This window comes from Eriocheir sinensis, chromosome 55 (genome assembly GCF_024679095.1).
Source record: "Eriocheir sinensis breed Jianghai 21 chromosome 55, ASM2467909v1, whole genome shotgun sequence".
Classification (NCBI taxonomy): domain Eukaryota; kingdom Metazoa; phylum Arthropoda; class Malacostraca; order Decapoda; family Varunidae; genus Eriocheir; species Eriocheir sinensis.
Window position 1 is genome coordinate 7,185,502 of NC_066563.1, and position 26,335 is coordinate 7,211,836.

The window sequence follows — 26,335 nt, forward strand, 5'->3', positions numbered from 1 at the left end:
TGGTCAGAGAGTATTGGAGAATTTCACTGACTTTTTTTAATCGTCATTATTATTATTATTTAGGTATTTGGTTGTCATTATCTAGTTATCTAGTTGACTCTTCGTGGTCACAAACATTGACTGAGAGCATTTTTTTTTTTTAAGGCAAGGGAGGAGGCTCAAGGGGAATAAAAAGAAACAACAGCAAAAAGGTCGCTATAGACGCTGCTCTGAAAAATTAAAACAGAAACAGAGAGGCCAGAAGAGGAGTCAATGGTATTACTCTTTTTTTTATGTGTGTGAATGTGTTGGTGACTTTCTAACACAACAAATAGGAATAACAAAAATAAACAGAATTAATAATACACAAAAAGATAACCCGATTTTTTGTGTGTTTTCACCTCCATCTTCTTCATAAAACGCCTTTTTCTTCATTTTTTTTTTTTTTGTACAGAAGAGGAGGCAGCTCAAGGGCAAAAATATATAATTGAAAAAAGACCGCTAATCACTACTCCTGTGAAGAAAGTAAAAATGAGTATCCAAAAGAGAGGTCAAATTCGGATAGGTCTTTAATATCAACTACATACACAACAACAACAACAAAAAAATGCAGCCTTCTACAGAATATTGCATCTCTCTCTCTCTCTCTCTCTCTCTCTCTTTTATACAACACGCCTTTCAGATACCAAACTCTACATCTTATCAGTCTTACGAAACTCAAGTGGTGGATGCAGAACGAAAACAGACAAAAAAAAATCTTTCGAAAATCGCGCAAATGATCGTAGTTTATCAAGAAGAAAACTATAAACTCAAAAATAGCAGCTAACGGCAAACAGACCTCGGAAGGGATTCAAATATAGTAGGATCGACTCTTGTTTTTCGGCCACAGATCATTCATATCACAAGGCGTAGCAACAGTTCGCACGTGAGGGACAGAAGAGCGGTGTTGTCTTCTCCCTGTGGCCCGTTTCCATGCGTGTATTTAAGGACAGGAGCGAGTGAGCCAGGCATCAGTCGAGGAAAGTCGCTGATCCCTTCCCGCCTCCTCCTCCTCCTTCCGCCCTCCCCGCCCTCGCCGCTGCCTTCTCGACCGCACCCCGCCGGCACCTACCTACCTCCTGACGAAGTAAGGATCGAACTTTGTCTTGAATTTGATGTTTCTTTTGAAGCGTTGGACTTAGGTAATTCATTCGCTTAGTGGACGCTTCCCAGCACTCTTACCACCAGTTCTTATAAAGTTCTTACGAGTTCTTTATTTTTTTACATTACTTTTTTTTTATTGTAAGAATCATCGAACTCCTACTGTCACTACTAATACTAACGCTAAAACTTATACTACTACTACTACTACTACTACTACTACTACAACTACCACTGCTACTAACATTACTACTACTACTATTACTACATACTATAATGCTACTATTAAATCTAATATTAACACTACTGCTGATAGTTTTACCTTTACCATTACTACTATTACTACCACTACTATTACTATTACTGCTACTACTACTACTACTACTACTACTACTACTACTACTACTAATTATACTTTTGAGCACCATCACTGTACACATTCACACTGACTAGACACAAAAAATATTTAACTTTATATCAAATTATTGCGAACGCGTCAAACTTTTCAAATGATAAAAAGCAAAACCAATATTATCAATGCAAATTATTTTAACAAGTTGGCTTTGACAGTTATTAGGCATTATATTTTTGTTGTTATTGGTATTACTAGTGGTAGCAGTAGTAGTAGTAGTAGTAGTAGTAGTAGTAGTAGTAGTAGTAGTTCTTGTTGTTGTATTTCTTATTTACATTATCGAAATTCATAATAGCAATACGTGGCTCCAATACAACACATTCCTTTCACTATCGAATTAACATCCGTCACAGAAAATAACTTATGGCAGCTGATGAAAAAAAGAGAACAATACAGATGTCAAGGCAAGAATGTAACTCGTAATGGCAGCCAGTCCACTCAATACAACAACAATGCCCCCCCCCCCACACACACACACAAACACACACGCTCAGCTCACAATCAAGAGGTCCAGGGTTCGATTCCCGGCGGAGTGGAGACACATTTCCCTTCACCATGCCACTCCACCTCTATTCTATCATTGACATCTATTCTCTCTTCTTTACCCCTCCACTTCCTGCCTATTTTTCCACCTCACTCATATGTCTTTCCTCTCTTTCTCCTCTACCGGCCTCTTGCAGACTCCTTATGTTCTTATGTTCTTGCTTTCCTTTTCTCTCCCCTACGGCATCGTGCATACTTCCTATGTTCTTATGTTCTTATCTTTCTTTCGTCCCTATCGGCCTCTTCCAGACTCCCAATGTTCGTATGTTCTTATGTTCAAGCTCCCACCACTACGACCACCACCACCAGCAGCCAAGGAGCAGGTGTATAGCTAAGCACCAGGAGAGAGCAAGAATGATCGGGCGTGGCAAGGCCTTAGGGTGGTGGGCTGCCGCGGCGTCCCTCCTCCTCGCCTTGGCTTCCCTCATCTTCCCCGCCATTCACATCCCCCCCACCGCTGCCGCCGACACCACCACCACCACCACCGCCACCCTGCCCAAGTGCAACAAATCCTCGGTAAGACTCGTGTGAAAGGGTGATTGGGTGCTTGTTGGCGGTGTTTGTGGTCGAGTTTCTTTTTTTTTTTAGCTTCCGTAGGCTTATGTTATGTTTTTAAGTTCTAGGTCGGTATTGTAAGACATTTTCGCTTTTCATATCAGCTATTTCTAAAGGTCAAAGAGGGGGTCAATCAGATTATAATGTGTGTTGTTTTAGGTTCACGGTACAGAAGAAAGATCAAACTACCACCAGGGCCATAAAACTAATCCTGGAAATGCCCCAAACTCCTACGAACGTCTTGTCATATATGTGAACTTGGGCGACAAAATGTTTAGCAATACGATCCTAAGCTAATATCCTCCTTTGTTAATTTGTCAGTAGTATATCAGTTATTACCGAATGAAAACACAACGGCAGATTCTAAACTTTTGAGAGGCACGAAAAATCCTATATAATGCACTCTAATTTACTTTTCCTTTGACTATTTTGCACCATACTACCAGAGACAATTAATACGATAGATGTAGCCACTAATCCATAAATGTAGTTCATGACAAGCACGCACGACTCAGCTAATCTCAAGGGAAAGGCTAAGAGAGAAAGAGCTTATATTATGGCCGTACGGATCCTTGTTTTGGGGCACAATTATCTATGTTGCTAGACGGTAATTCCCTTCTTGCTTTCGTAACTTATACTGATAGTGATGTTGTTATTTATCTATATCAAGCAGCGTTGTTTGTGCCTTCGTTTATATTTTAATGCATACAGACTTCTCCTACGGGTGAATGGACCTCAAAGAACAAGAGCTTTTTTAGTAATGGAAAAGACAATTGTACCGTTTATCTGCATTAGGTGGAGTTGCTCGTGACTCGTATTATTTCTTCCATGCATACAGACCCGTTCTTAGTGTGGAGCGAGCTGCAAGACATTAACTTTTCCGATAATGTTACTGTCGCTCGTAACAGTTATCGTAAAAACGTTTGTTCCGCCTAACGTTCGAACACACATGAATAAATACATAAAATCGACCCCGCCCGGAAGGAACTCGATGGTCTCGCACTTTTCGGAACGCTCCATCGTGAACTTTTAAGTCATTCAGAAACGTTTTCCTGTTTTTGCTTCACAGTTTTGTTGCAGCGTAAACAAAACGGTTACGAACTGTGATCCGAACTTTTCGCCCAGTAAAGGAAACGATAGTGGAAGTTGTGCCCTCGAAAATTCAAATGTAAAATAATAAATAAAAATAATGATAGCAATAGCAATAACAATATAACAGTAATAAAATCAATAGGAGATGAATAGAGAAATAATAAAAAAATAAAAAATAAAATAAAGAACAAAAAAAGAACAAGAACACGAATAACAAGAACAAGAAAACAAGAAAAAGAGAATAAGAACGAGAACAAGAACAAGAAAAAAACAAGGAGAAAAACAACAAGAAACATAAGAAAACCACAAACCAAGACGCCAACCAATATATTTCTAAGAAGCTTTTACAAATTCGGATACACATTGATTCTCGCTCTCCCTCGTCACGACACAAAATACAATAATTACTTAATGAAAACCGATGGTGATGTTATGACAGGCGCTGCAGGTTTCAAAATAACGGCAACTTTTATTTTTCAACACTATCTATAACTGCTACGTGTGTGTGTGTGTGTGTGTGTGTGTGTGTGTGTGTGTGTGTGTGTGTGTGTATGTAATGCCTGGGATACGTGGATAAAAGTGCATGGTTTGATTTTTTAATGGATATATCAAAGCGAATTCGGCAAAGGTTAAATGTGTTTGCGATTGTGTTTACGTGTGTGTGTGTGTGTGTGTGTGTGTGTGTGTGTGTGTGTGTGTGTGTGTGTGTGTGTGTTTGTGTGGGGAGGGGGGTGATGGGTAAGGAGAGTCTGTTTGTCTGTCTGTCTGCCTGTGTGTTTTTTCAAGGTTACTGCGTGTGTGTTTGCATTTGTCTTTGTGTGTTATCATGTTTGTTTGTTTTTCTTTACGTCCGTTTTATTTCAGTCTGCCTATGTCTGTTTTGTTTGCCTATTCGTCTTTCTCCATGTTAATCTGTTTATCAAGAGGATCAAATCGCATGCCAGATTAACTTGTGGATGTATGTTGCCATCATTCCTTTCGTTATGGCTGTTTCATTTCTGTCTATCTGTTTCCTTTGCCTATTCGTCTTGTTACATGTTTATCTGTTTGTCAAGAGGATCAATTCACATAACAAATTAACTTGCTATTTAACTTATCAATGCATCCAAAACTAACGGTAGAAGACTGTAACATAAGCCACAGCCACGATAATAAAATGAGCACATATTACTTATAACAACATTGAAAATACCACACCAAATACTTTACATCATTTAGCACACTCCATTTTTTCTTTGCCGTGAAGGACTCGCACATGATAAGGAGGATGCGAGAGGCCATAGAGAAGATCATCCCAGAGGCGGATGATGGTGACCTCTTCGGGACGGCCGGCGAGAAGCTGCTGAGGGAGATGAAGGCGTCCAACATACGCAGGAACCTTAAGTAAGTGAAGGAAAGACTAGACCGATAGCGAGGCGAGGCGTAAGTGAAGGAAATAAGGGTCATATTCTTAAACATTTCGGCGCCCCAGCTCACATATTAGACAAGGCTTTCATAGGAGTTTTGAGCATTTCCAGTAGTAGTAGTTGTATGATCCTGATTTTTTTTTTTTTTTTTTTTTTTTTTACAACAAAGGAGACAGCTCAAGGGCACAAAAAAAGGAAACAATAATAAAAAAATAAAAAAAAGCCCGCTACTCGCTGCTCCTAAAAAAAAGAATCAAAAGAGGTGGCCGAAAGAGAGGTCAATTTCGGGAGGAGAGGTGTCCTGATACCCTGATGGTGGTAGTTTGATCCTTCTTCTGTACACTGAACCAAAAAGAATACGCATTAGAACCTGCCTAATCTCCTTTTTGGACTTTGAAAATTGTCGATGTGAGGCGGATGCATCTGAGAATACGAACCTATGGCCGGAAAACCAATGGGGTGGGGGAACACGTTATGAGGCGAGAGAGCCAAGGTCCACATTCTTAACCCGGCAGCCGCGGGGATCATGCTTCTTAATGGTCCCTCTAAGCGAGAAAAATTAGAAAAAATCATCACTCACACAAACCATTTCATAATATATATCAAAGCATTTGTGATCAGTTTATGTATCATCTATTTTGGGGTGTTTAAATCATGGCATAAATTTGGCCCGGCGCTTCTACCGGGTTAAACGTATCGGGCTCCCATTACGACTATTTTCTAAGGCCACAGAAAAGATTAAGCGAGTTTTCATGAGTGATTTTTCAGTCCAGGGTGCAGAGGTTGTGTAAATCTATCACTTAGAATTACAAAAAGGTCAATTGGTGTTAATGCTTCAGTAATATGGGGGTGAGACAGATGGCAAGGTGAAGGAGTTGGCGGGTGAAGAAGTGGCGTTAATATTTCAGTAAATAATAATCATTCTCTTTTTCTTCGTTATTTCATCTTTCCTTGATACGATTCTCCGTTTTCCTAACCCAATGCTATTTCTTAAACGTGTCGGCTTTAATTCGCCTATATGAAAAGCCTCTCGTAGATGTTGCTGGGCTTTTCATATAGGGCCCAGCAACTTCTACGCGAGGCTTTTCATATAGGGTCCAGCAACTTCTACGAGAGGCTTTTCATATAGGGTCCAGCAACTTCTACGAGAGGCTTTTCATATAGGGTCCAGCAACTTCTACGAGGCTTTTCATATAGGGTCCAGCAACTTCTACGAGAGGCTTTTCATATAGGGTCCAGCAACTTCTAGAGGCTTTTCATATAGGTCCAGCAACTTCGAGGCTTTTCAAATAGGGTCCAGCAACTTCTACGAGAGGCTTTTCATATAGGGTCCAGCAACTTCTACGAGAGGCTTTTCATATAGGGTCCAGCAACTTCTACGAGAGGCTTTTCATATAGGGCCCAGCAACTTCTACGAGAGGCTTTTCATATAGGGTCCAGCAACTTCTACGAGAGGCTTTTCATATAGGGTCCAGCAACTTCTACGAGAGGCTTTTCATATAGGGTCCAGCAACTTCTACGAGAGGCTTTTCATATAGGGTCCAGCAACTTCTACGAGAGGCTTTTCATATAGGGTCCAGCAACTTCTACGAGAGGCTTTTCATATAGGCGAACTAAAGTGCCGACACGTTTAAGAAATAACATTGGGTTAGGAAAACGAAAAATCGTATCGAGGAAAGATGAAATAACGAAGAAAAAGAGAATGAATATTATATACTGAAAAATTAAGGCCACTTCCTCACCCGCCAACTCCTTCACCTTTCCATCTGTCTCATCCCCATATTTCCGAAGCATTAACACCAATCCACCTTTCCACTTCTTCACCATATCACTTGTCCATCCTCTTCCCAGGTACCTCACGACGCAGGGCCACATGGCGGGCACCAAACACGACCTGGACCAAGCCGAGCACCTGCGGAAGAAGTGGCTGGAGCAGGGCCTCGACCAGGTGTTCCTCCAGCCCTACAACGTACAGCTCTCGAAGCCAAGCCTCGACAAGCCCAACAAGGTACACTCCATGCTACACTAGGGACCAACATAGTAACCTAGAGACAATATAACCTGGTTCTATCTATCTATCTCTATCTCTATACCTATCTTCCTTAATGTTTGTTGGTAATTGTGTCCATTATTGTCTTTACACAACAACAACAACAGGTAAACGGCAAACAGACGAAGTAAATTACAGGTAAACCTAGCACTGTAAAATGAAGACAGTAAAGTGCAAACAAAGTATATAATGTAAAACGAAAACAATGTAGAAAATGGAAAATGAAGAGAAGGTAAAAAATGTAAAATCGAGACAAAGTAAACAGCAGACAAACTAAACAATGTACTACAATGAAGCTACCTGTCCTTATCCATTACTCTTAGGAAGTCAATCACCCTATTTCGTGTGTCCCCAGGTGTACCTTCTGGACGAGGCCGGGCAGGTGAAGTTTACCTCGAGCGTCATGGAGGAGGTGCTGAAGGACAAGCCCTACGACAGCACCATCCCGCCCGCCTTCCTCGCCTTCTCCCCTTCCGGCACCGTCACCTCTGTCAGTACCTCAGCAATGGTCTTTTTTCTTCAATCGCTTTCATACTCTCTCTCTCTCTCTCTCTCTCTCTCTCTCTCTCTCTCTCTCTCTCTCTCTCTCTCTCTCTCTCTCTCTCTCTCTCTCTCTCTCTCTCTCTCTCTCTCTCTCTATCTCTCTCTCTATCTCTCTATCCATCTATCTCCAAACCAAGTCTTTATACAACAGCAACAGCAACAACAATTACCATAACAAAACAAGGCCAACAACATCAACAACAAAAAGACAACCATAACAACAAAAATGAAAACAGTAACAATAATTCCAACAACAGACAACCAACTAACAACCGCATGTCCCTAATCAGAGCGAGGTTGTCTTCGCAAACTATGGTGCCTACGAGGACTTCGAGGCGCTGCAGAGGGCCGGAGTGCAGGTCGCGGGCCGCCTCGTCATCGCCAAGTTTGGGAACATCTTCAGGGGCGACAAGGTGCTCAACGCGGAGAGATTCAACGCCTCGGGGATGATCCTGTACACGTGAGTCTTGGGTGGCGGTGGAGGGGGAAAGGTGGTGGAGGTGGAGGAGGAGGAGGAGGAGAAAAAGGAGAAAAAGGAGAACGAAACGGAGAAAAAGGACAACGAAGCAGAAAAAAAGCGAATGAAACGGAGAAGAAGGAGGACGAGGGGGAGAAGGAGAACGAAGAGGAGGAGGAGGAACCGGAGGAGGAGGAAGAGTAGAGTGGTGGCACAGTGCTGAACCCTAAAACAATCTCAAATTCCTTTAATAACAACTCAACTTCCGTCTAATTTCAACTAATATCCAACTCTCCTGACCTCCTCTCCTCCCCTTTGAACCCAGATTTTCCTCATCCAGGCAACCCAACCCAAACACCCACCAGTCAACCTATTTTTTAATCAAGGGTATAGTAAGGAGAGGAAGTGGGTTAGAGGTGAAGGTCCATTTGGGGAGAAGGAAGGACAGAAGTGTACATGTGTAAGGCGTATCCTCGTTAACTGTTATGATGTAGTTATCGTTTATCGGGCACTGATTTCTCTTTTAGGCCAATCTACTCTATTTAGGAGCAATAAGTAGCGAGCTTTTTTTCATATTGTTTTCTCTTTTTTACGCCCTTGCACTGTAAAAAAATTAAAAATACCTGCCACCTTATAACCCCTCAGAGCCCTTCCCTCTCCTCCCCTCCGCCAGAGACCCCGCGGACTATCACCCGGACTGGCACAAGGGCGGCGAGGCGTACCCCAACACCTTCTGGCTACCGGAGTCTGGGATTCAGCGAGGCTCCCTGTTGTGGCGGGACGGGGACCCCACCACGCCCTACTACCCTTCTATTGGTAAGATGAACTCTCTATCTCGCTCTCTTCATTGCCCTTCACTGCCCTTCTATTGGTAAGATGAACTCTCTATCTCGCTCTCTTCATTGCCCTCTACTGCCCTTCTATTGGTAAGATGAGCTCTCTATCTCATTCTCTCTTCATTGCCCTATACTGACCTTCTATTGGTAAGATGAACTCTATCTCGCTCTCTTCATTGCCCTTCACTGACCTTCTATTGGTAAGATGAACTCTCTATCTCGCTCTCTTCATTGCCCTTCACTGCCCTTCTATTGGTAAGATGAACTCTCTATCTCGCTCTCTCTTCACTGCCCTTCACTGCCCTTCTATTGGTAAGATGAACTCTCTATCTCGCTCTCTTCATTGCCCTTCACCGCCCTTCTATTGGAAAGCTAAATTCTCTATATAAATCCTTTCATCGCCTTCTACCCTTCTACTGACAAGCTTATCTCTCTCGCTCCCTTCATTGCCCTCTACTACCCTTCTATTGGTAAGCTAAGCTCTCTACCTCTATGTTTTCTTCATCACACCCTACTATTATTGATCAGCTAATATCTCTACTTGTTTCATTAATGGTTCCTGCATGACATTCTACTCCCCTCTTCATCTCCCCCATCTGTCCTTTTATTTGTAAGCTAACGTCACTACTTCTTTCCCTTATTTTTTCCTCAACATTATTACCCCTACAATAGTAACCCCCTTCATCTGCCTTACACATCCCCGCCTATTCTCAAATCATCTGACCACCCTCTCTTCACTTCCCCACTTAACCCTTAATTTCATCATCCCACCTCAAAACACCTCCATAATCTTCACCTCATGGCCTGGCTTATCTACGTTACTTAACTCTCTCTTCCTATCAACCCCGGCAACAAGGAGACTGGATGGCAGTGGTTATATCTGGTTACGAAGAGAGGTAGAGACATTTCTTATCTCAAGCCAAAGGTGCCATCTGCCTCACCGCCTGGCACCCGCGTCACGTCTACACTATCGAGACAGGAGATATCTAGAGTCTAGAGAAGATTGGACATGTATTTTTGTCTCCTTATGTAAGATTTATTCTTGAGACGCGCACGTGCACAAACACAGGCGCAAGCACACACACACACACACACACACACACACACACACACGCGCGCGCGCGCGCACGAGAGAGAGAGCAAGGGTTGTCTTTAGAGCCGTTAGGCACTTTTGAGGACCCTCTTGGACGACCCCAGTCCGTTACTGGGGCAAGCGAATTCTATTTATAGTGGCTGCAGTAATGTATGACTATTGCTTGGCCCATGCTGCCTCCCGGTGATCCACTTAAACAAAGTGGTTGAATTTAGGGTTAAATGAAGATCTGGGCAGCATGGGGCTTAAACCTACGTCCTCGGGTTCACCACGCCTGTACGCTGACCACAGTCATCGCCTCCCCAAACAGACGGATCGCACCACATTGACGAAGGCCACGAGGTGCTGCCGAGGATCCCCGCGCACACCATCAGCTACAACGACGCCCGCAAGATCCTGATTCACTTGGGCGGGGCGGAGGTGCCAGAGGCGTGGCGCGGCGGCCTGGGCATCACCTACAGGCTGGGGCCCAACATGACGCGGCCTGGCTGGTGAGTGACAGGAGGAAGTGTCTTTATTTTACCTTTTTTATTCCGGTATTGTAGTTATGATTTTTTTTTGGGGGGGCGTCTCGTGTTGTCTTTCTGGCTTTTGTTTTTTGGCGTCTCCATTTGTTCTCTTTCCTCTTTTGACTATCGCCTTTTTTTATCGGTTATAAGTACGAAGCTCTTTCTGTTGACTTCTACTATTGTCGTTTTTTTCTGGTATGATAATAAGTTGAATCTTTTGGCATAATGAACTTCTCTCTTTTGACCTCTTCTTTTTCACTCTTCCTTTTCCTGCTATAATATGAACATAAGAACGTAAGGAATCTGCAAAAGGCCAGTAGGCAATCACAACATGACTGCCAAGCCTGTTCCACTCATCCACCACTGTTGGTAAATCATCTACAACTCTTTAATTCTATCGTCTTTCTACTATAATCATGACGTCCTCTCTGTGACTTCTTCCTTCGTGTCCTGCAGGAAGGTGCGGCTCGAGGTGAATAACGAGAAGCAGGTGTCGCCAATCTTCAACGTGATGGGCGTGGTGCGGGGCCGCGAGGAGCCCGACCGCTACGTCATCTTCGGCAACCACAGAGACTCGTGGACCTACGGCTCCTGCGATCCATCCTCGGGCACGGCGGTCATGATGGAGGTGGTGCGGGCCTACGGGAAGCTGCTGGCCGGAGGTGAGGCGTGAGGGAGCGCTGAGAAGGGGTAGTAAGGGTGCTGGATTGGGTTAGATATGTGTGGTGATGTTTTGGGTGTGTTTTGTAGTTTTCTTTCCCTTTTTCTTTGACGTTTTCTTTTCTTAATTGTTATTCTTCTCTTCCTTAAGTTGGAGTTCCTGAAAATATGCTTAAAGGAGTCAGGTTCATGAGAAAATATGCCTCCACTTTATTCTGGGCTTATTTTTCTGTTGTTTTCTGTTGCTGACTTACTTTTATTCTTATTTTTATTCTACTTTTTTTTTTTTCTTCTTCGTACTTCTCCTTTTTCTTCTTCTTCTCCTTCTTCTTTTTCTTCTTTTTCTTCTTCTTTTCTTCTTCTTACTTCGACTTCTTCTTACTTTGCCTTCTAACCTATATACTTCGATTTTCTTCTTACTTCTAACTTTTTTTCCTCAGGTTGGCGTCCGCGTCGGTCCGTCATCTTCGGCTCGTGGGGCGCGGGAGAGTTCGGGTTCTTCGGCGCCACAGAGATGGTCGAGGAGTACTTGAAGTCGCTGGAGCACCGCGCCGTCGCCTACCTCAACGTGGACATCGCCGTCATCCAGACCTACAACCTGGTGGTGTCGGCAACGCCCCTGCTGCATAAAGCCATCACGGAAGCCGCCAAGAGGGTGAGGGAAGCCGAGACTGTGGGTCGTATTTTAAAACATTTCGTCGCCCAAGTTCACATATTTGACATGGCTTTCGCAGGAGCTGTAGGCCTTTCCAGGGGTAGTTTTATGACCCTGGTGGTAGTTGAGCCCTTCTTCTGTGCCATGAACCTTAAAAACACTCATGAAAAACAGATTGATCCCCTCTTTGACCTTAAGAAATAGTTGATGTGAGAAGCGATGGTGTCTTAAAATACGGCCCTGTGTCCTTAGGGGATGAAAGGGACGTGGAGGGCTCACAGGGGGACGGGTTTGACCTATAACTCCACCTGTGACACCTACAACACTTGAGTTTTCCATTAGCGTCAGGTAGTTGGGCTTTGATTCCATCCAGTGGTGTCACACGTTTAGCATCCAACCTCACTCAAAAGCGACGTGTAAGCATTGGCCATCATTCAGAGCCGATATTTTATAGGATCTGAACGCTTCCAGTGGCGAATCCAATACTGCATCTCAGCTAATTAATCTGCTAAAGTGAACATTTCTAGCATTTGACGTCCTCCAAAGGTGATGTACGTAGCATCTAACCTGATCTGGAGGCGACACAAATAACATCTAATTCTTCTAATGGTGGCACACACAGCAGTATTTAATCAATAGTATTTGATCTCCCCGATGTTTTGTTTGTCTCATCTTCCTCCCCGCCTCCTCCCCCCCAGGCCCCCGCACCGGATCCCTCCCTGGGGTACAAGACACTCTGGGATCACTGGACGCAGAGGGGGCGCCCCGCCGCACCCGACGCCATCGACTACAACCTTGGCTCCACCAGCGAGCACGCGCCCTTCTACCAGCGCGTGGGGGTCCCGACCTCCTATATGCTGTGGGAGATCAACTTGGTGAGTGAGCCCTTCATTTCTGTGGCCGCTGCCCTTACTTGGCCCTCCGCAAAGAGTTGGACCAAAGGCGAAGTCCACATGGCCGCGGTTCAGTGCCTCACGCTCTCCAGTGACTCGCGTTCACGTAACATTTACAATCAGTTCTTCACCTGCACACTTTTTTTTCAAGCGGGCTTTTTTTCTATTTTTTTGTTGCCCCTGAGTTGCTTCCCTTCCTGTAAAAACAATACTTGCCAGGCTAATCTACGCCGATAAAACCACTACTCTTAGGTTCATTTAAGCACCACGAAGTTCAAAATAGATCCCAAGATGCCTCAGTATAGTTGTGGGATGATGAAAAAAAAATTAGGTGCCGCCCTGGCCCTGGGACCCAGCAACACCCACAACCCAGCTGCTGCTCTCTTGTTCCCCACGGCATTCAGGTCAAGTGAAAGGCATTTGTGTAGTAGTTATGAAGGTCTCTCTTTCCACGTCTTCTATCGTCCTTTATCCCGCTGTGATTATGAGGTTCTGTTATACTCACTATTTATTTTCTGCCAGATCTTGCACAAGCTGATTGGCTACTCAATATTTAATGTTTAGTCTTTTATGATGCTGAAAAATATGAAGTAAAAAATAATGCTTCCGGGAATGAACCGGAGAATATGATTGGAATTATTAAGAAAATTCCAACCAGCTGCTGGAAAAATAATTGACTGTCGTGCCCAGAACCTGACGGGGCCGGGGCTGCCGAGCCCGTCCTTGGCCTTTAAAAGCTTAACGACCAAACTAACGAAATAATCTAACCGTAAATTTTCATATTATATCAAATTTTTAAATGGTTGCATCGAACGTGAAACTCAAAATATGTATTTGCATTCGCGTTAAAAGAAGAAAATAAAAAATGCGTGGAAAAAGAAAGATAAAATAACCCAAGACAGAGACAGAATGAAAGAAATCAAGAAAAAAAAACGAAAGAAAAAAAATAAAGAGAGCCAAACACGAGACTAACCAAATAACAGTAACTCACGATAAACTCGCAATTAATTAGCGATCCAACGGACAGGTAAGCCTCGCCGGAGCAGGTAATAAACGAGCTAATAAGATTTTCCACTAATTCAGAGGACGGTGGCGCGCTGGTACCGGGAAATGTGAACCTTGATATTCTGTGCATCATTAGAGAGAGAAAGAGGGAGTGAGAGAGGGAGGGAGAGAGTGAGGAAGGGAGAGAGGGAGGGAGGGAGTGAGGAAGGGAGGGAAGGAGAGGTAGAAAGAGGGAGAAAGAGGAAAAGAGAGGGAGAGAGAGAGAGAGAGAGAGAGAGAGAGAGAGAGAGAGGTGGAGTGAAAAGAGTTGGAATCCACCATAAACATCACCATCCACTTACCACTACTCCACCTTCCACTCTTACCACTAACCTCCAACTACCTCCAACTACCACTACCTCTAATACACTAACTCCACCTCTGCCACCCATGACATCCCCCCCCTCCCCCTCTCATTACCACTACCATCACTACCTAAAGACATCATCACCAACACCACCTTCACCTCCACTAACACCACTGTCACTACCTGTTCACCTCCCCTAACATCATCACCGGCATCATCACCTCCACATACACCGTCAACCTATCGTCCCTTACTACTCCTCCTGTCATCACCACCATCACCACTCACCTTTATCAACATATCTACTTCCCTACTAACAGTCTAACACCACCACCACCTTCATCACCACAGGAGGAGTACAACTGGTCGGACTACCCTCTCTACCACAGCACTTTTGACGACTTCGAGTCCATGGTAGCGCTGGACCCTGACTTCCTGTACCACCTGTCCCTGGGTCACCTGTGGGGCCTGACAGGTGTGGCCCTCGCAGACGCTCAGGTGAGGTGTCGCTGGAATGGTTTCTGGTGGAGATGAGATTTTTTGTTTTATGTTTTTCGTCCTCTTTTTTTTCTTGTTTGCTGTTTATTAGTTTATTTCACTTTTGCATTTTTTTTATCTTCTCTATTGTAGTTTTTCATTCTCTTTACTACTTCCTCTTCTTCTTCCTATTCTTCCTCCTAATTTATCTTCTTCTCTTTCTCCTATTCATTTTATTTCATTCTTTCCTCCCCTTTTCTTTATTTACTTTTTCTTTTACTTTTTCTTTTTTTCTTTTTCTTTTTCTCAACTTCGTCCTCGCACTCGTCGTCGTCGTCGTCGTCGTCGTCCTCCTCTTCCTCCTCCTCCTCCTCCTCCTCTTACTCTTCCCAATCATATTTCCCTTCTATTCCCTCTCACATTCTTCTCTCAGCATAGCGAACATATACAACATCATTAACCCAGAAGTAAAAAAAATAACATAAATAAATAAAAAGCTCCAACCATCAGGAAGCTTTTTAACTAATTAGGGCTGAGTATATTCACATGTATTATTCATCACAAAATTATGTTCCCAACGACGATGTGTTGCAACTGATTTTTTGGTAGAAGTTGCATTCACAGTGACGAGAAACAAATTAATTCTGTACTTGTGCAAACGTTTCATACAAGTTGTTGATTCAAGGCAGAGAGGGAAAGCAGTGTGTGTTGTGTTGGAACGGGGATGGGGAGGGGGAAGGGAGGGAGGGAAGGAGAGAGAGAGAGAGAGAGAGAGAGAGAGAGAGAGAGCAAACACACACACACACACACACACACACACACACACACACACACACACACACACCAAAGATAGACATAAACACAACTGCATAAGAAAACAATACGCAAGAAAACACGAAAACAAGAAATGCAATACAAACCAACAAAGAACTAAAACAACAACAACAACAACAACAACAATAATAACAACAACCACAAATGATATCAACTAACCCTTCCTCACTATCTGACCTTTGACCATCCACCTTGACCTGTGCTGACCCTCGACCCTACAGGTGCTGCCCATGGACCCCAACGACGAGGCGGTGATGCTGAGGCGGATGGCGGAGGGGCTGAGAAAGGACTTCGGGGCGGACCTCGGCAAGCAACACCTCACGCTGGGTAAGACTTTTTTTTTACAACAAAGGAAACAACTCAAGGGCACAAAAAAGGAAACGAGCATAAAAAAAAGCCCGCTACTCGCTGTTCCAAAGACTGCGGCTCATCACTGTTAACAAGATCGAGCAATCACATATATCTCGTCTCTTTTGTTATATCGTTTTCTTTTACTACTTTTTTTTCTACATTATTTACCTTGTCTTCTCTCAGCTTATCACTCTTAAGAATAACTAGACCTCTTTAAATCTCGTCTTATTCATTCATTCACTTTCATTCACTTTTTTCCCATATTATTCTGGCTAAGTGTTCCTCAAAATTCGTCTCATTCAATAATTCACATCGTTTTCCTTACCACTTATTCCTACATCATTTTCCTTGTCTTCTCTCAGCTTATCACTCTTAAGAATAACTAGACTTCTTTAAATCTCGTCTTATTCATTTATTCACTTTTCGTCCACTTTTTTCCACGTTATTCTAGCTAAGTGTTCCTCATAACTCGTCTCATTCACTAATTCGCTTTTTTATCCACTTTTTATTACGTTATTTGACTTTTCTTGCCATCTTATCACTGTTTACAAAATCTGGACTTCTTTACACCTCGTCTCATTCAATAATTCGCCCTCTTATCCAGTTTTTCCTACACTATTTACCTTATCTTCAATGACCTTATCACTGTGCATTATCTCTCGACACATTACCACTCTGCTTCTGTTCTCCCCGTCAGTCAGTCTGCCTTCCCTTATCGCCTTATCAGTGGTCATTAAATCCCAATTACTTCACCTTCTTGTTCCTCTTTCCTCGTATCAGCTTACCTGGAGTCCCTGATTGACCGGTTCGAGCAGGCAGCTGAGACCTTCAACACCTTTGTCAACAACGCCACGGAGATCACGTAAGTACTACCTAATCATCCTTACCTTCTATACCTGTGTTGATATACCTCACTTTACTACCTGTCCTTTTTATTGCCCTTGAATGTTTACCTTTCTCTTTCTATATTCCTTATCAACTTATCTCTCTATATATCTCTCTTTCTATTTCCCTTCTCATCTACCTTCATATTTTTCTACTTGTTCATTTTCTTCTTATTCTTTTTTTTTCCTTTTTTTTATCCTGTCCACTTTTTCTCTTCGTCTTTCCTCTCCTATTCTCCTCATGCATAGATTCAACTTCTCCAAACATCTGGGTTTCCTCTATGTTAGATCATTTTCATTTTCCTGTACTTCTTACACAAAAAACACTGAAACTTTTTGAGAACACCAAATAAGGGTAATGAGAAATGAGGAAGTTTGATGCTAGACTAATAATACTTTCTTCCTTCCTCCCTCCTCCTCCTCCTCCTCCTCCTCATCCTCATCCTCCTCCTCCTCCTCCCACCAGCCCTCTCTTGGCCCGCCAGCTGAACGATCAACTCATGGCTGTCGAGCGGAGTTACATCTTCACCGAGGGTAGTTTCCAGCGGCCCTACATGAAGTAAGTCACCGTGTTAGCTATTCGGCCTGTGCATGTTATCTGTCCTTTTTTTTACAGTAGAGGAATCAATTCAAAAGCAAAAGTAAACAATAATGAAAAAAAAAAAGCCCGCTACTCACTGCTCCAACAAAGTCAAGAGGAGTGGCCGAAAAATCTTACGTCAATAACTTTTTTTTTTGCTTCGTCTAATTTGTTTCGTCTGTGGTTTATTTTCAATTGTCTATCATTTTCTTTTATTCGTTAAGTTAATTCGTCTAGCCAAACCACTTCTCTAATATATCTACGCAGTTATCTCACAAGCTCTTCTTCCTATTCATCGCTTCATTTACTCTATTCCTCTTTCTCTCGCTATTTCCTTACTTTTTTCCTCTACCTCACCTTCCCCTACATCCCATCCCTCCCCCTATCCTACACCCCCTACACTCTATCACTCTTCCTCTCCCTATTCATTTTACTTCTCCCCTCTATCCCACCTTCCACTACATCCCACCCCTCCCCCTATCCTACTCCCCTACACTCTCCCCCTCTTCCTTTCCCTATTCCCTCAACTTCTCCTTCCCCTTATCTCACCTTCCACTACATCCCACCCCTTCCCCTACCCCACGTTCCCTTAACTCCATCCATTTCCCTTGTCCTCCTCCCTTACCTTGTTACCCAAACCCACCTATTCCTCCCCAATACCTTGCCCCCAACATTATCCCTCAATTTCCACCTTACTTTCTTCCACAAAACTCACCTATTCTTCCCTACACTCTATCTCTCTACCTTTCCCTATTCCGTTACGTTCCTCCCCTTGCACCCTTTCTCTCTCCTTCCCTCCCTTCCCCATTCGCGTGCCGCCCTGCCCCTCAAGTTGTCAATTCTTCCACCTCTGCGTGTCGGGGTTCCGTGCATCACACACACCCGACGCTGAGGAGAATGGGTAATCGGCATTTGGGATAATTTTATGCTCCCAAATTCCCCTTCATTGTGGAAATATAGAGAGATTTTGTCCGTGAATATGCATGGTCGAGCCGCCGGTCTGTGTGTGTCTGGGTGGGGGAGAGGGTAAGGAGGGAGCTAAATAGGGGGAGGGGGAGGGAAACAAAAAGATAGGGAAGGAGAAAGGGTTAGAAGGGAGGGAAATAAAAGATAGGGAAGGAAAAAGGGTGAGGAGGGAGGGAAAGATAGTGAGGAGGGAGGAAAAGAGAGTCAGGAGGGAGGGAAAGATGGGGAAGAGAGAGAAAGAGGGTGAGGATGGAGGGAAAAAGGAAGGAGGGAGGGAGTCAGGAGGGAGGGAAAGAGAGAGAGAGAGAGAGAGAGAGAGAGAGAGAGAGAGAGAGAGAGAGAGAGAGAGAGAGAGAGAAAAAGAGAGGGTGAGGATGGAGGGAAAAAGGAAGGAAGAAGGGAGGGAAAGAGAGTGAGGACGATGGTGAAGACAGATATGATGGGAAGGAACAAGAAAAGAAAAAGTGTGTGTGTGTGTGTGTGTGTGTGTGTGTGTGTGTGTGTGTGTGTGTGTGTGTGTCGACCCTCTAATCAGGTGTGACAGGTGAGTCGTGAGCACCACTCGTCTGTTGTAACCTCGGCAGCGCAGATTGCCACGTGCTCCGTCACCCTAAAGAAGCGGGTTGGCGCGTTTGTCTTATTTTTTCTTCTATTTTTTTTCTTGTTTGCTGTTTATTAGTTTCTTTTTCTTTTCTCAGTTGCAGTTTTTATCATCTCTTGTTTGTTATAGTTTTTTTTTTTTTTTTGGCTTATTCCTCGTATTTTTCTTTAGTCTAACTATTTGCGTCTGTTCCTTTATCCTTTTCCTTCTATATTTCTTATCCTAAATATTTTTCGTCCATTTTGTTCCTCTATTCCTCGGAGCTTGCTCGTAGGGACCGTCTGGAGTGGAGGCAGCTAGTGAGTGAAGCGACGCGCCCCCGGACGTATGCTCCCCATTAGTTAGTTAGTTCTACCCTGTGCTTCCATTCTAATTACTTGTCTTCCTACATTTTCCATTTCTCCTTTTGTCACGTATATAAAAAAAATTAAAGATTCTTATTTCCTGTCTGTCACGTTCGCTTTAAATACTTCTTGCGATAACGATATAAAAGAAGATTCACTAATTACCTTCCCGTCACGTTCGCTTTTAATTCTTCTGCCGATAACGAGATAAAAGAAACGTCAAGTATTGCTAACTTTATCCAACACAAAGAGAAGTTACGTGCCATCGCCCCGTCACGTTGTTCTTAAAATTCTCGTGCAGCGACGGAGGGAAGGAGCTCACGAGTCACCACACATACCTCCCTCTATCGCCGAAAGCAGAAAGTAGTTTGCCTTTTTCTTATTGTCACGCTCTTTGACCTCTCTTTCGGCCACCTCTTATGATTCTTTTTTGTAGGAGCAGCGAGTAGCGGGCTTTTTTTTATTACTGTTTCCTTTTTTTGTGCCCTTGAGCTGTCTCCTTTGTTGTAAAAAAAAAATCGTCACCTTCGTAAACAAACCGTCTGTCATTATTTTCTACTTTACAGGAAATCAAAAAAGCACTGTCATTATCTCATTTGGCTTAAGATTTAGGCAGAAATGAAAAGGCCAATTCTAGAACACTCAAACCCTGAATGACGATGGCAACTAAACAGAAATGGGCGTCACATGTTGAAAAATTGATGTAGACAAAAACCTGGAAATCGCTGAAAAATGACTTAGGCGATTATTTCATGAGGGTGACGATATAGGAACTTACTCTAGCAGCTGCGCGTGGCCGAAGTGCTCATCTCCGTAACATTATCCCTTTGAGCCTGTGGTGGATGAGAACCCATCACCCCGGGATACAGAGCCAGTGCAACATCCGGGTTTGTTTGTTTGTTTCTTACAGTAAAGGAAGCAGCACAAGGGCAAGGAAAATAATAATGAGAAAAAAAAGCCAACAAAACACTGCCCCTATAAAAAGACTTTAGAAGAGTGGCTAAAAGAGAGGTCAATTTAGGAAAGAGAGGAGGATAGTGAAGATAGATATGATGGGATGGAACAAGAAAAGAAAGTGTGTGTGTGTGTGTGTGTGTGTGTGTGTGTGTGTGTGTGTGTGTGTGTGTGTGTGTGGCTAAAAGAGAGGTCAATTTCGGAAAGAGAGGAGAGGATTACCACAGTTTACCTTCCCCAGACTTCCCCAGATACCCACTTATCGACTGTCTCAAGGGAGGGATGAACAACTGGGTGGGCTACGCGGGATTCGAACCCAGGCCCGCAGATTCAAAGTTCGACACGTCAATCACTGAACCACTGAGATCCAACCCGGTAGCAGCAGGGATCATGTTTCTTAATGGTCCATCTAAACGAGAAAAATTAGAAAAAATCATCACTCACACAAACCATTTCATAATATATATCGAAGGATTTGTGATCAGTTTATGTATCATCTACTTTGGGGGGTTTAAATCGTGGCACAAATTTGGCCCGTCGCTGCTACCGGATCAGAAGCAAAGATGATCGTGTACTATATCAACGTATAAAGAAGTATTTGATTGGGTTTTTGTTTTTTTGTTTGTTTTTGGCACGTCGTTTTGTAGTCTTAATCTCTTTTCGTCACGTCTATGAAATTTTCGTGCAATAATAACAGGAGCGAGGGGTCGGCAGGCGCTGATTGCTCTATTATACACAGACGCCGCGATAATTCCCTGCCTTCCGTCACGTCCTCCGGCAGTGCGCGTGTAATAACCGGATTAGCGCCTCGTTAAACACAGCTCGCGAGGCTCACCTGAAGAGCGGCGGCGTTAGCTTTCCCTTCACTCGCCTCCTGCGCTGTGTCATAATGTTTGTGATGAAGGAGATTAACGGTCGATAAAAATGGGGAAAAGATGTAGAAAAATGCGAAAAGTAAATACAGAAGTCATATACAATGGAAAATGAAGAAAAATTAAGAGATAAACTAAATACAGAAGTACAAGGGGAAAACATGTAGAAAAAATGCGAAAAGTAAATACAGATGTCATATATAATGGAAAATGTAGAAAAATGAAGAGATAAACTAAATACAGAAATGCAAGGGAAAAAGATGTGGAAGAAATGCGAAAAGTAAATACAGAAGTCATATACAGTGGAAAATGTAGAAAAATGAAGAGCTAAACTAAATACAGAGAGATGCAAAAAAAATATAGAAAAAAAAATCAAATACAAAGGAAAATAGAGAAAACAAGCAGACAACTTATAGGAAAATGCAAAGAAAGTATCCACAGAAGTCAAATACAGCGATGAAAATAGAGAAAAATAAGCAGGTAAACAAATCATAGAAAGACGCAAAGAAAACTAATATAGAAAAAAAAATGAATTGGAAAATAGATAATGATAAAGATACAAATTATAGAAGGTAAAAGCATAGTTAGGGAGCCTCCAGCACTCTTAACATTTGTGATAAGAGAGATAAACAGTTGCCGGATAATCCATACACTGTCAAAATACAAAGACTAAGCAAAAAAAAATAGAAAAGTGGGGGAAAAAAAAGAGAAAAATGAAGATATGAATATTACACAATCTTTCACTATCTTACTATCATACCACATGCCACTTATTCACTATTCACTAGCTCACTAACCCACCATTTGCATACCACTACTCCACTGTTCACATTCACTATCCAATGGCTTACTAACTCGTCACTTTTATACCACTAATTAAATTCTTGCATAACTATTCACTAACTATCTCTTGCATAACTCTTCATTAACTCTTCACTAACTAACTCTTGCATAACTCTTCATTAACTCTTCACTAACTAACTCTTCATTAACTCTTCACTAACTAACTCTTGCATAACTCTTCATTAACTCTTCACTAACTAACTCTTGCATAACTCTTCACTAACTTTAATGTAGAAACGAAATAAAGGAAAATAAAACGGAGGCAAAAAAATATGAAGAATAATATAAGCAGGATAATTGAGAGCAGTGATTTGCCGGCATTTTTTTCATTATTGTTTACTTTTTTTTGCCCTTGAGCGGTTTCCTTTGCTGTAAAAAAAAAAAAATCACCTCGTCACGTATCAATTATATAAAAACAAGTACAGAGTAAACGAGTATAATAAAATATATGACAAAGAAATAACTTACAATGATTAGAGAGTGAAACATATTAGCGGAACACATCACTCCGTCACCCGCGTGGAAACCTTATCATAACAGCAACGAGGAATACCAGTTTAAAAGGTCATTGCCTCCAGCACACACCCGGAAGGACGTTTGTTAGTGTTTGACCTTGTTCTACCCCGCTCCTTGACTCCTCTTCCTCAGAAACACTGTATCATAACAACGACAAAGAAGCTCATTTAAAAGGTCATTGCCTCCAGCACACACCAGGAAGGACGTACGTTTGTCTGACCTTGTTTTACCCCGCTTCTTCACTCCTCTTCCTCAGAAACACTGTATCATAACAACGACAAAGAAGCTCATTTAAAAGGTCATTGCCTCCAGCACACACCCAGAAGGACGTACGTTTGTCTGACCTTGTTTTACCCCGCTTCTTCACTCCTCTTCCTCAAAAACACTTTATCATAACAACGACAAAGAAGCTCATTTAAAAGGTCATTGCCTCCAGCACACACCCGGAAGGACGTACGTTTGTCTGACCTTCTTTTACCCCGTTCCTTCACTCCTCTTCCTCAGAAACATAAAGAACAGACATTATCCCATCACCCTACTGAACACCTTATCATAACAACAGCGAAGAAGCTCAATTTCAGGTCATTGCTTCCCTTAAATAAGAAAGTATATTAGTTTGACCTTGTTTTACCTTGCACCTCGATTCCTCCTCCTCAGAAACATAAAGAAGAGTCATTATCTCTTCACCCTTTTGAACACCTTGTAATAACAGGAATGGAGGAGAAGAAGAAGAGACAGAACATGAATAGCAAGAACAAGAACGAAAACGAACAAGAACAAGAGCAAGAAGAAAAACAAGAGCAAAAAGAACAAGAACAATAAGAACAACATGAACAAGAAGAAAAATAACAAGAAAACAAGAACATGAACAAAAGCAAGAACAAAAACAAAAACATATAAGAACAAGATCAAGAACGAGAACCAAAACAACAACAACAACAACAACAACAACAACGAAGACAAGAACAAAAAGCAAGAACGAGAAAATAACAAAAAAACAGCAGAAGTCACTCCCTCCATCACACATTCAGAAAGGACGACTGTTTGACCTTGCCTCTCCCCTCCTCCTTCGACCTTCCCAGCAACATGTATTACTCCTCACCTCGCCGCCCCTCTTAGAAACCTTGCTTTAATGACGGCAATGAAGACGCTCAATTTGGGGATACTACCTCTAACACACCAGGAGGAAAGTCTCACCCTGCTTCTCAACCTGCTTCCCCTTGTCTCTCCCCTTCCCCTCACCTGGTTAGAAACACCTGCAATCACGACCCTTGAAGCGGTAAACATCACATGGCTCGTGGACACTAAATAACACTCTGACACATAAAGAAAACGATTTATCTCACCGTCCTGTCAGCGGCTTGAGTCTCACGTGTAATAACAAAATGAAAAACACTAAACAGGATTGGATAAAACTGCAACTGACTTCTTACTCTCAGATACAAAGACACAGGACCATTCCGTCGCTTAGCCAATCCATGACTCTCCCCGCTACCGACAAAGTAACCTAAGTTTAACAAGTATAACAAATCAGAATGCCATTACTACACATAACTATTTTGGGGGCAACTCATTACAAACTATCACGGAAAAACACTAGCCATTATTTATATTTGTTTCCTGTTAATATAAGCTTCTTTGTACTAACTAAACTACACTAAACAAAAGCCAATAGTCAGCATGTTTAAAGCTGCACCTGTTATTCCACTACACACAACCATAAAGGGACAGAACACCTTTATTCTTCTTTTTGCTGACCACAAGAAATTCCCGTCTATATTATCTTAAGCAATTACCCCAAAAGGCAAAACTACAAAAAAAAAGAGATCCTCGTTAGTTACTCTCGTCACTGAACACAGTTACTTCGCACAATTCCCACAACAAAACGAATATCCAAACTAAGCACAAAGACAAACTCAGGAACTTCTCATCCCCTACATAGGAACGCTCATCCTTAGTTCCTTACCCCCCACACTCACCCTCACTCCCCTTCTCTCCCCCGCAGGAATATGATGTTCGGCACGAGTCTCTACAACCAGTACGAGGGGTGGCTGGCCCCGGGGGTACGCGACGCCCTGCTGGAGGCCCGCCACTGCTCGGGCCCGTGTCAGCAGGAGTGGGAGCTGGTGAGGCAACAGCTGTCCATCCTGCAACACGTCGTCAACTCCGCCGTCATCAACTTAAAGAACTTCATGTACCTGTAACACTGACACGCCGGCGCTGAGCTGCTGGGAGACTCGACTCTTTATGTATCTTATTTATTTGCCGAAGGAAAGTCCGAGTGTTTGAGGTCACCCGGGGTCACGAAGGTCAAGGCCGAAATAGCTTATAGAGTTTCGTGTGACTACCCGTGGCAACAAACCCGCTATACAGAGATCCTTGAGGACTTCTGTAATCTTATTTATTTGAGTGCTTGAGGTCACCCGGGGTCACGAAGGTCATGGCCGAAATAGCTTATAAAGTTTCCTGTGACTACCTATGGCAGCAAACCCGGTGCCCGAAGATGCTTGAGGACTTATTCCCTCTTATTGTCTAGGAAATGTCCACAAGCCCTTGAGGAGACCTAAATCGTGCCGTGTTCTTATATCGCAAGACAAATCCGTCACCATAAGTTGCTCGACACATCTCCTTACAGTGACACGACAAACCAAAGGGGTAAGGCAATGTAGAAACGGTATGAGAAAGCGGGATACAAAGGGTGAAGGGAAAAGGAGGTGGATAGGAGGATACAGAGAATGGTTGAAATGGATAAGACTAGAGGAAAACGGTACGCGAGAGGAGGATATGAATGGCGAAGAGAAAAGATGGATAGAAGAACAGAGAATGGATAATAGGAATCACTCTAAAGGGAGGGAAAGGATATGAGAGGTGAAGAGAAAAGGAGATGATGATGAGAACAGAGAATGGATAAAAGGAATCACTCTAAAGGGAGGGAAAGGATATGAGAGGTGAAGAGAAAAGGAGATGATGATGAGAACAGAGAATGGATAAAAGGAATCACACTAGAGGGAGGGAAAGGATATGAGAGATGAAGAGAAAGGAAAACTGGTGGAATGGCACAGAGAGAAAGGATGAAAGAGATAAAGACTAGACGGAAAAGATAAAGGCCAAAGAAAGGAGGATATGAAGACTAAAGGGATAGGAAGATAGGGGAAGGGAATTACAGAGAAGTGCGGTGTGAGTGTGAGAACTGAAGTAGACAAGGTAGAATGAATGATTACAATGAGAGAAAAAGAAAAACATCAATATAGAGTGTGTATGGAATAGAAGAGGTGTGTTGTGTGTGAGAGAACAGAAGTAGACAAGATGAAGGGAAAGAAGGATTACAATGAGAGACAAACAGAAGACCAAAGAGACAGAGACAAAAAGAGACTGAAATAGGAATAACTTAACCTTTCCCTTCCACCTGTGATAGTTAATTAGTTACCAGGTAGGAAAAGGACACTAATTATTCACCTGATATTTTTTTTTACCTGGTTGATTGCGAAAACTGTGACCTGTGTATATGTCTGTCTGTCTGTATGTACGTATGTATGTATGTATGTATGTATGTATGTATGTATGTATGTATGTATGTGCGTGCGTGTATAAAATGAATGCTTGAAAGGTTACATGAGCAATAAAGGAATTAATTACTGATCCCTTTGTTTTATATTGTGTTTGATCCTTTCTGCGAAGAGAGAGAGAGAGAGAGAGAGAGAGAGAGAGAGAGAGAGAGAGAGAGAGAGAGAGAGAGAGAGAGAGAGAGAGAGAGAGAGAGAGAGAGAGAGAGAGAGAGAGAGAGAGAGAGAGAGAGAGAGAAGAGAAGAGAAGAGAAGAGATATAAAAACAAAATCCGAAAACCTAAAAAGTTAAAGAGGACGAAAGCGAGGAAAAGGAAAAATGGAGAAGGAGGAAGACGACGACGAGGAAAAGGAAGAGGAAGAGGAGGAGGAGCAC

General features: G+C 42.8%; 1 protein-coding gene across 5 annotated transcripts; it reads left to right on the forward strand.

Moving 5' to 3' along the window:
- Positions 1-1,003: 1,003 nt before the first annotated feature.
- LOC126983983 (putative N-acetylated-alpha-linked acidic dipeptidase) lies at positions 1,004-26,036 on the forward strand. 5 transcript variants are annotated; one of them, XR_007736328.1, is made up of 17 exons: positions 1,004-1,160; positions 2,324-2,590; positions 4,968-5,104; positions 6,979-7,135; positions 7,533-7,667; positions 8,011-8,180; positions 8,851-8,993; positions 10,417-10,597; positions 11,072-11,277; positions 11,716-11,930; positions 12,629-12,805; positions 14,526-14,672; positions 15,707-15,812; positions 16,617-16,698; positions 17,187-17,279; positions 24,402-25,344; positions 25,425-26,036. XR_007736328.1 is itself a non-coding variant. In XM_050837266.1 (16 exons), exons 2-16 carry the CDS (start codon positions 2,339-2,341, stop codon positions 24,598-24,600), a joined length of 2,400 nt encoding a protein of 799 aa, XP_050693223.1. In that variant the 5' UTR covers positions 1,004-1,160; positions 2,324-2,338; the 3' UTR covers positions 24,601-26,036. The 5 variants fall into 5 exon arrangements, 2 of the variants coding, with proteins under 2 accessions (XP_050693223.1, XP_050693224.1); XR_007736329.1 differs by having other exon boundaries at positions 24,402-25,264; positions 25,345-26,036; XR_007736330.1 differs by having other exon boundaries at positions 24,402-25,264.
- Positions 26,037-26,335: the final 299 nt, after the last annotated feature.

Coding starts and splice junctions, on each gene's coding strand:
- LOC126983983 (XM_050837266.1), top strand. CDS start 2,339: ATGTTCTTATGTTCAAGCTCCCACCACTACGACCACCACCACCAGCAG. Junction 2,591..4,967: donor CCAAGTGCAACAAATCCTCG/GTAAGACTCGTG, acceptor TTTGCCGTGAAG/GACTCGCACATGATAAGGAG. Junction 12,806..14,525: donor TGCTGTGGGAGATCAACTTG/GTGAGTGAGCCC, acceptor TCATCACCACAG/GAGGAGTACAACTGGTCGGA.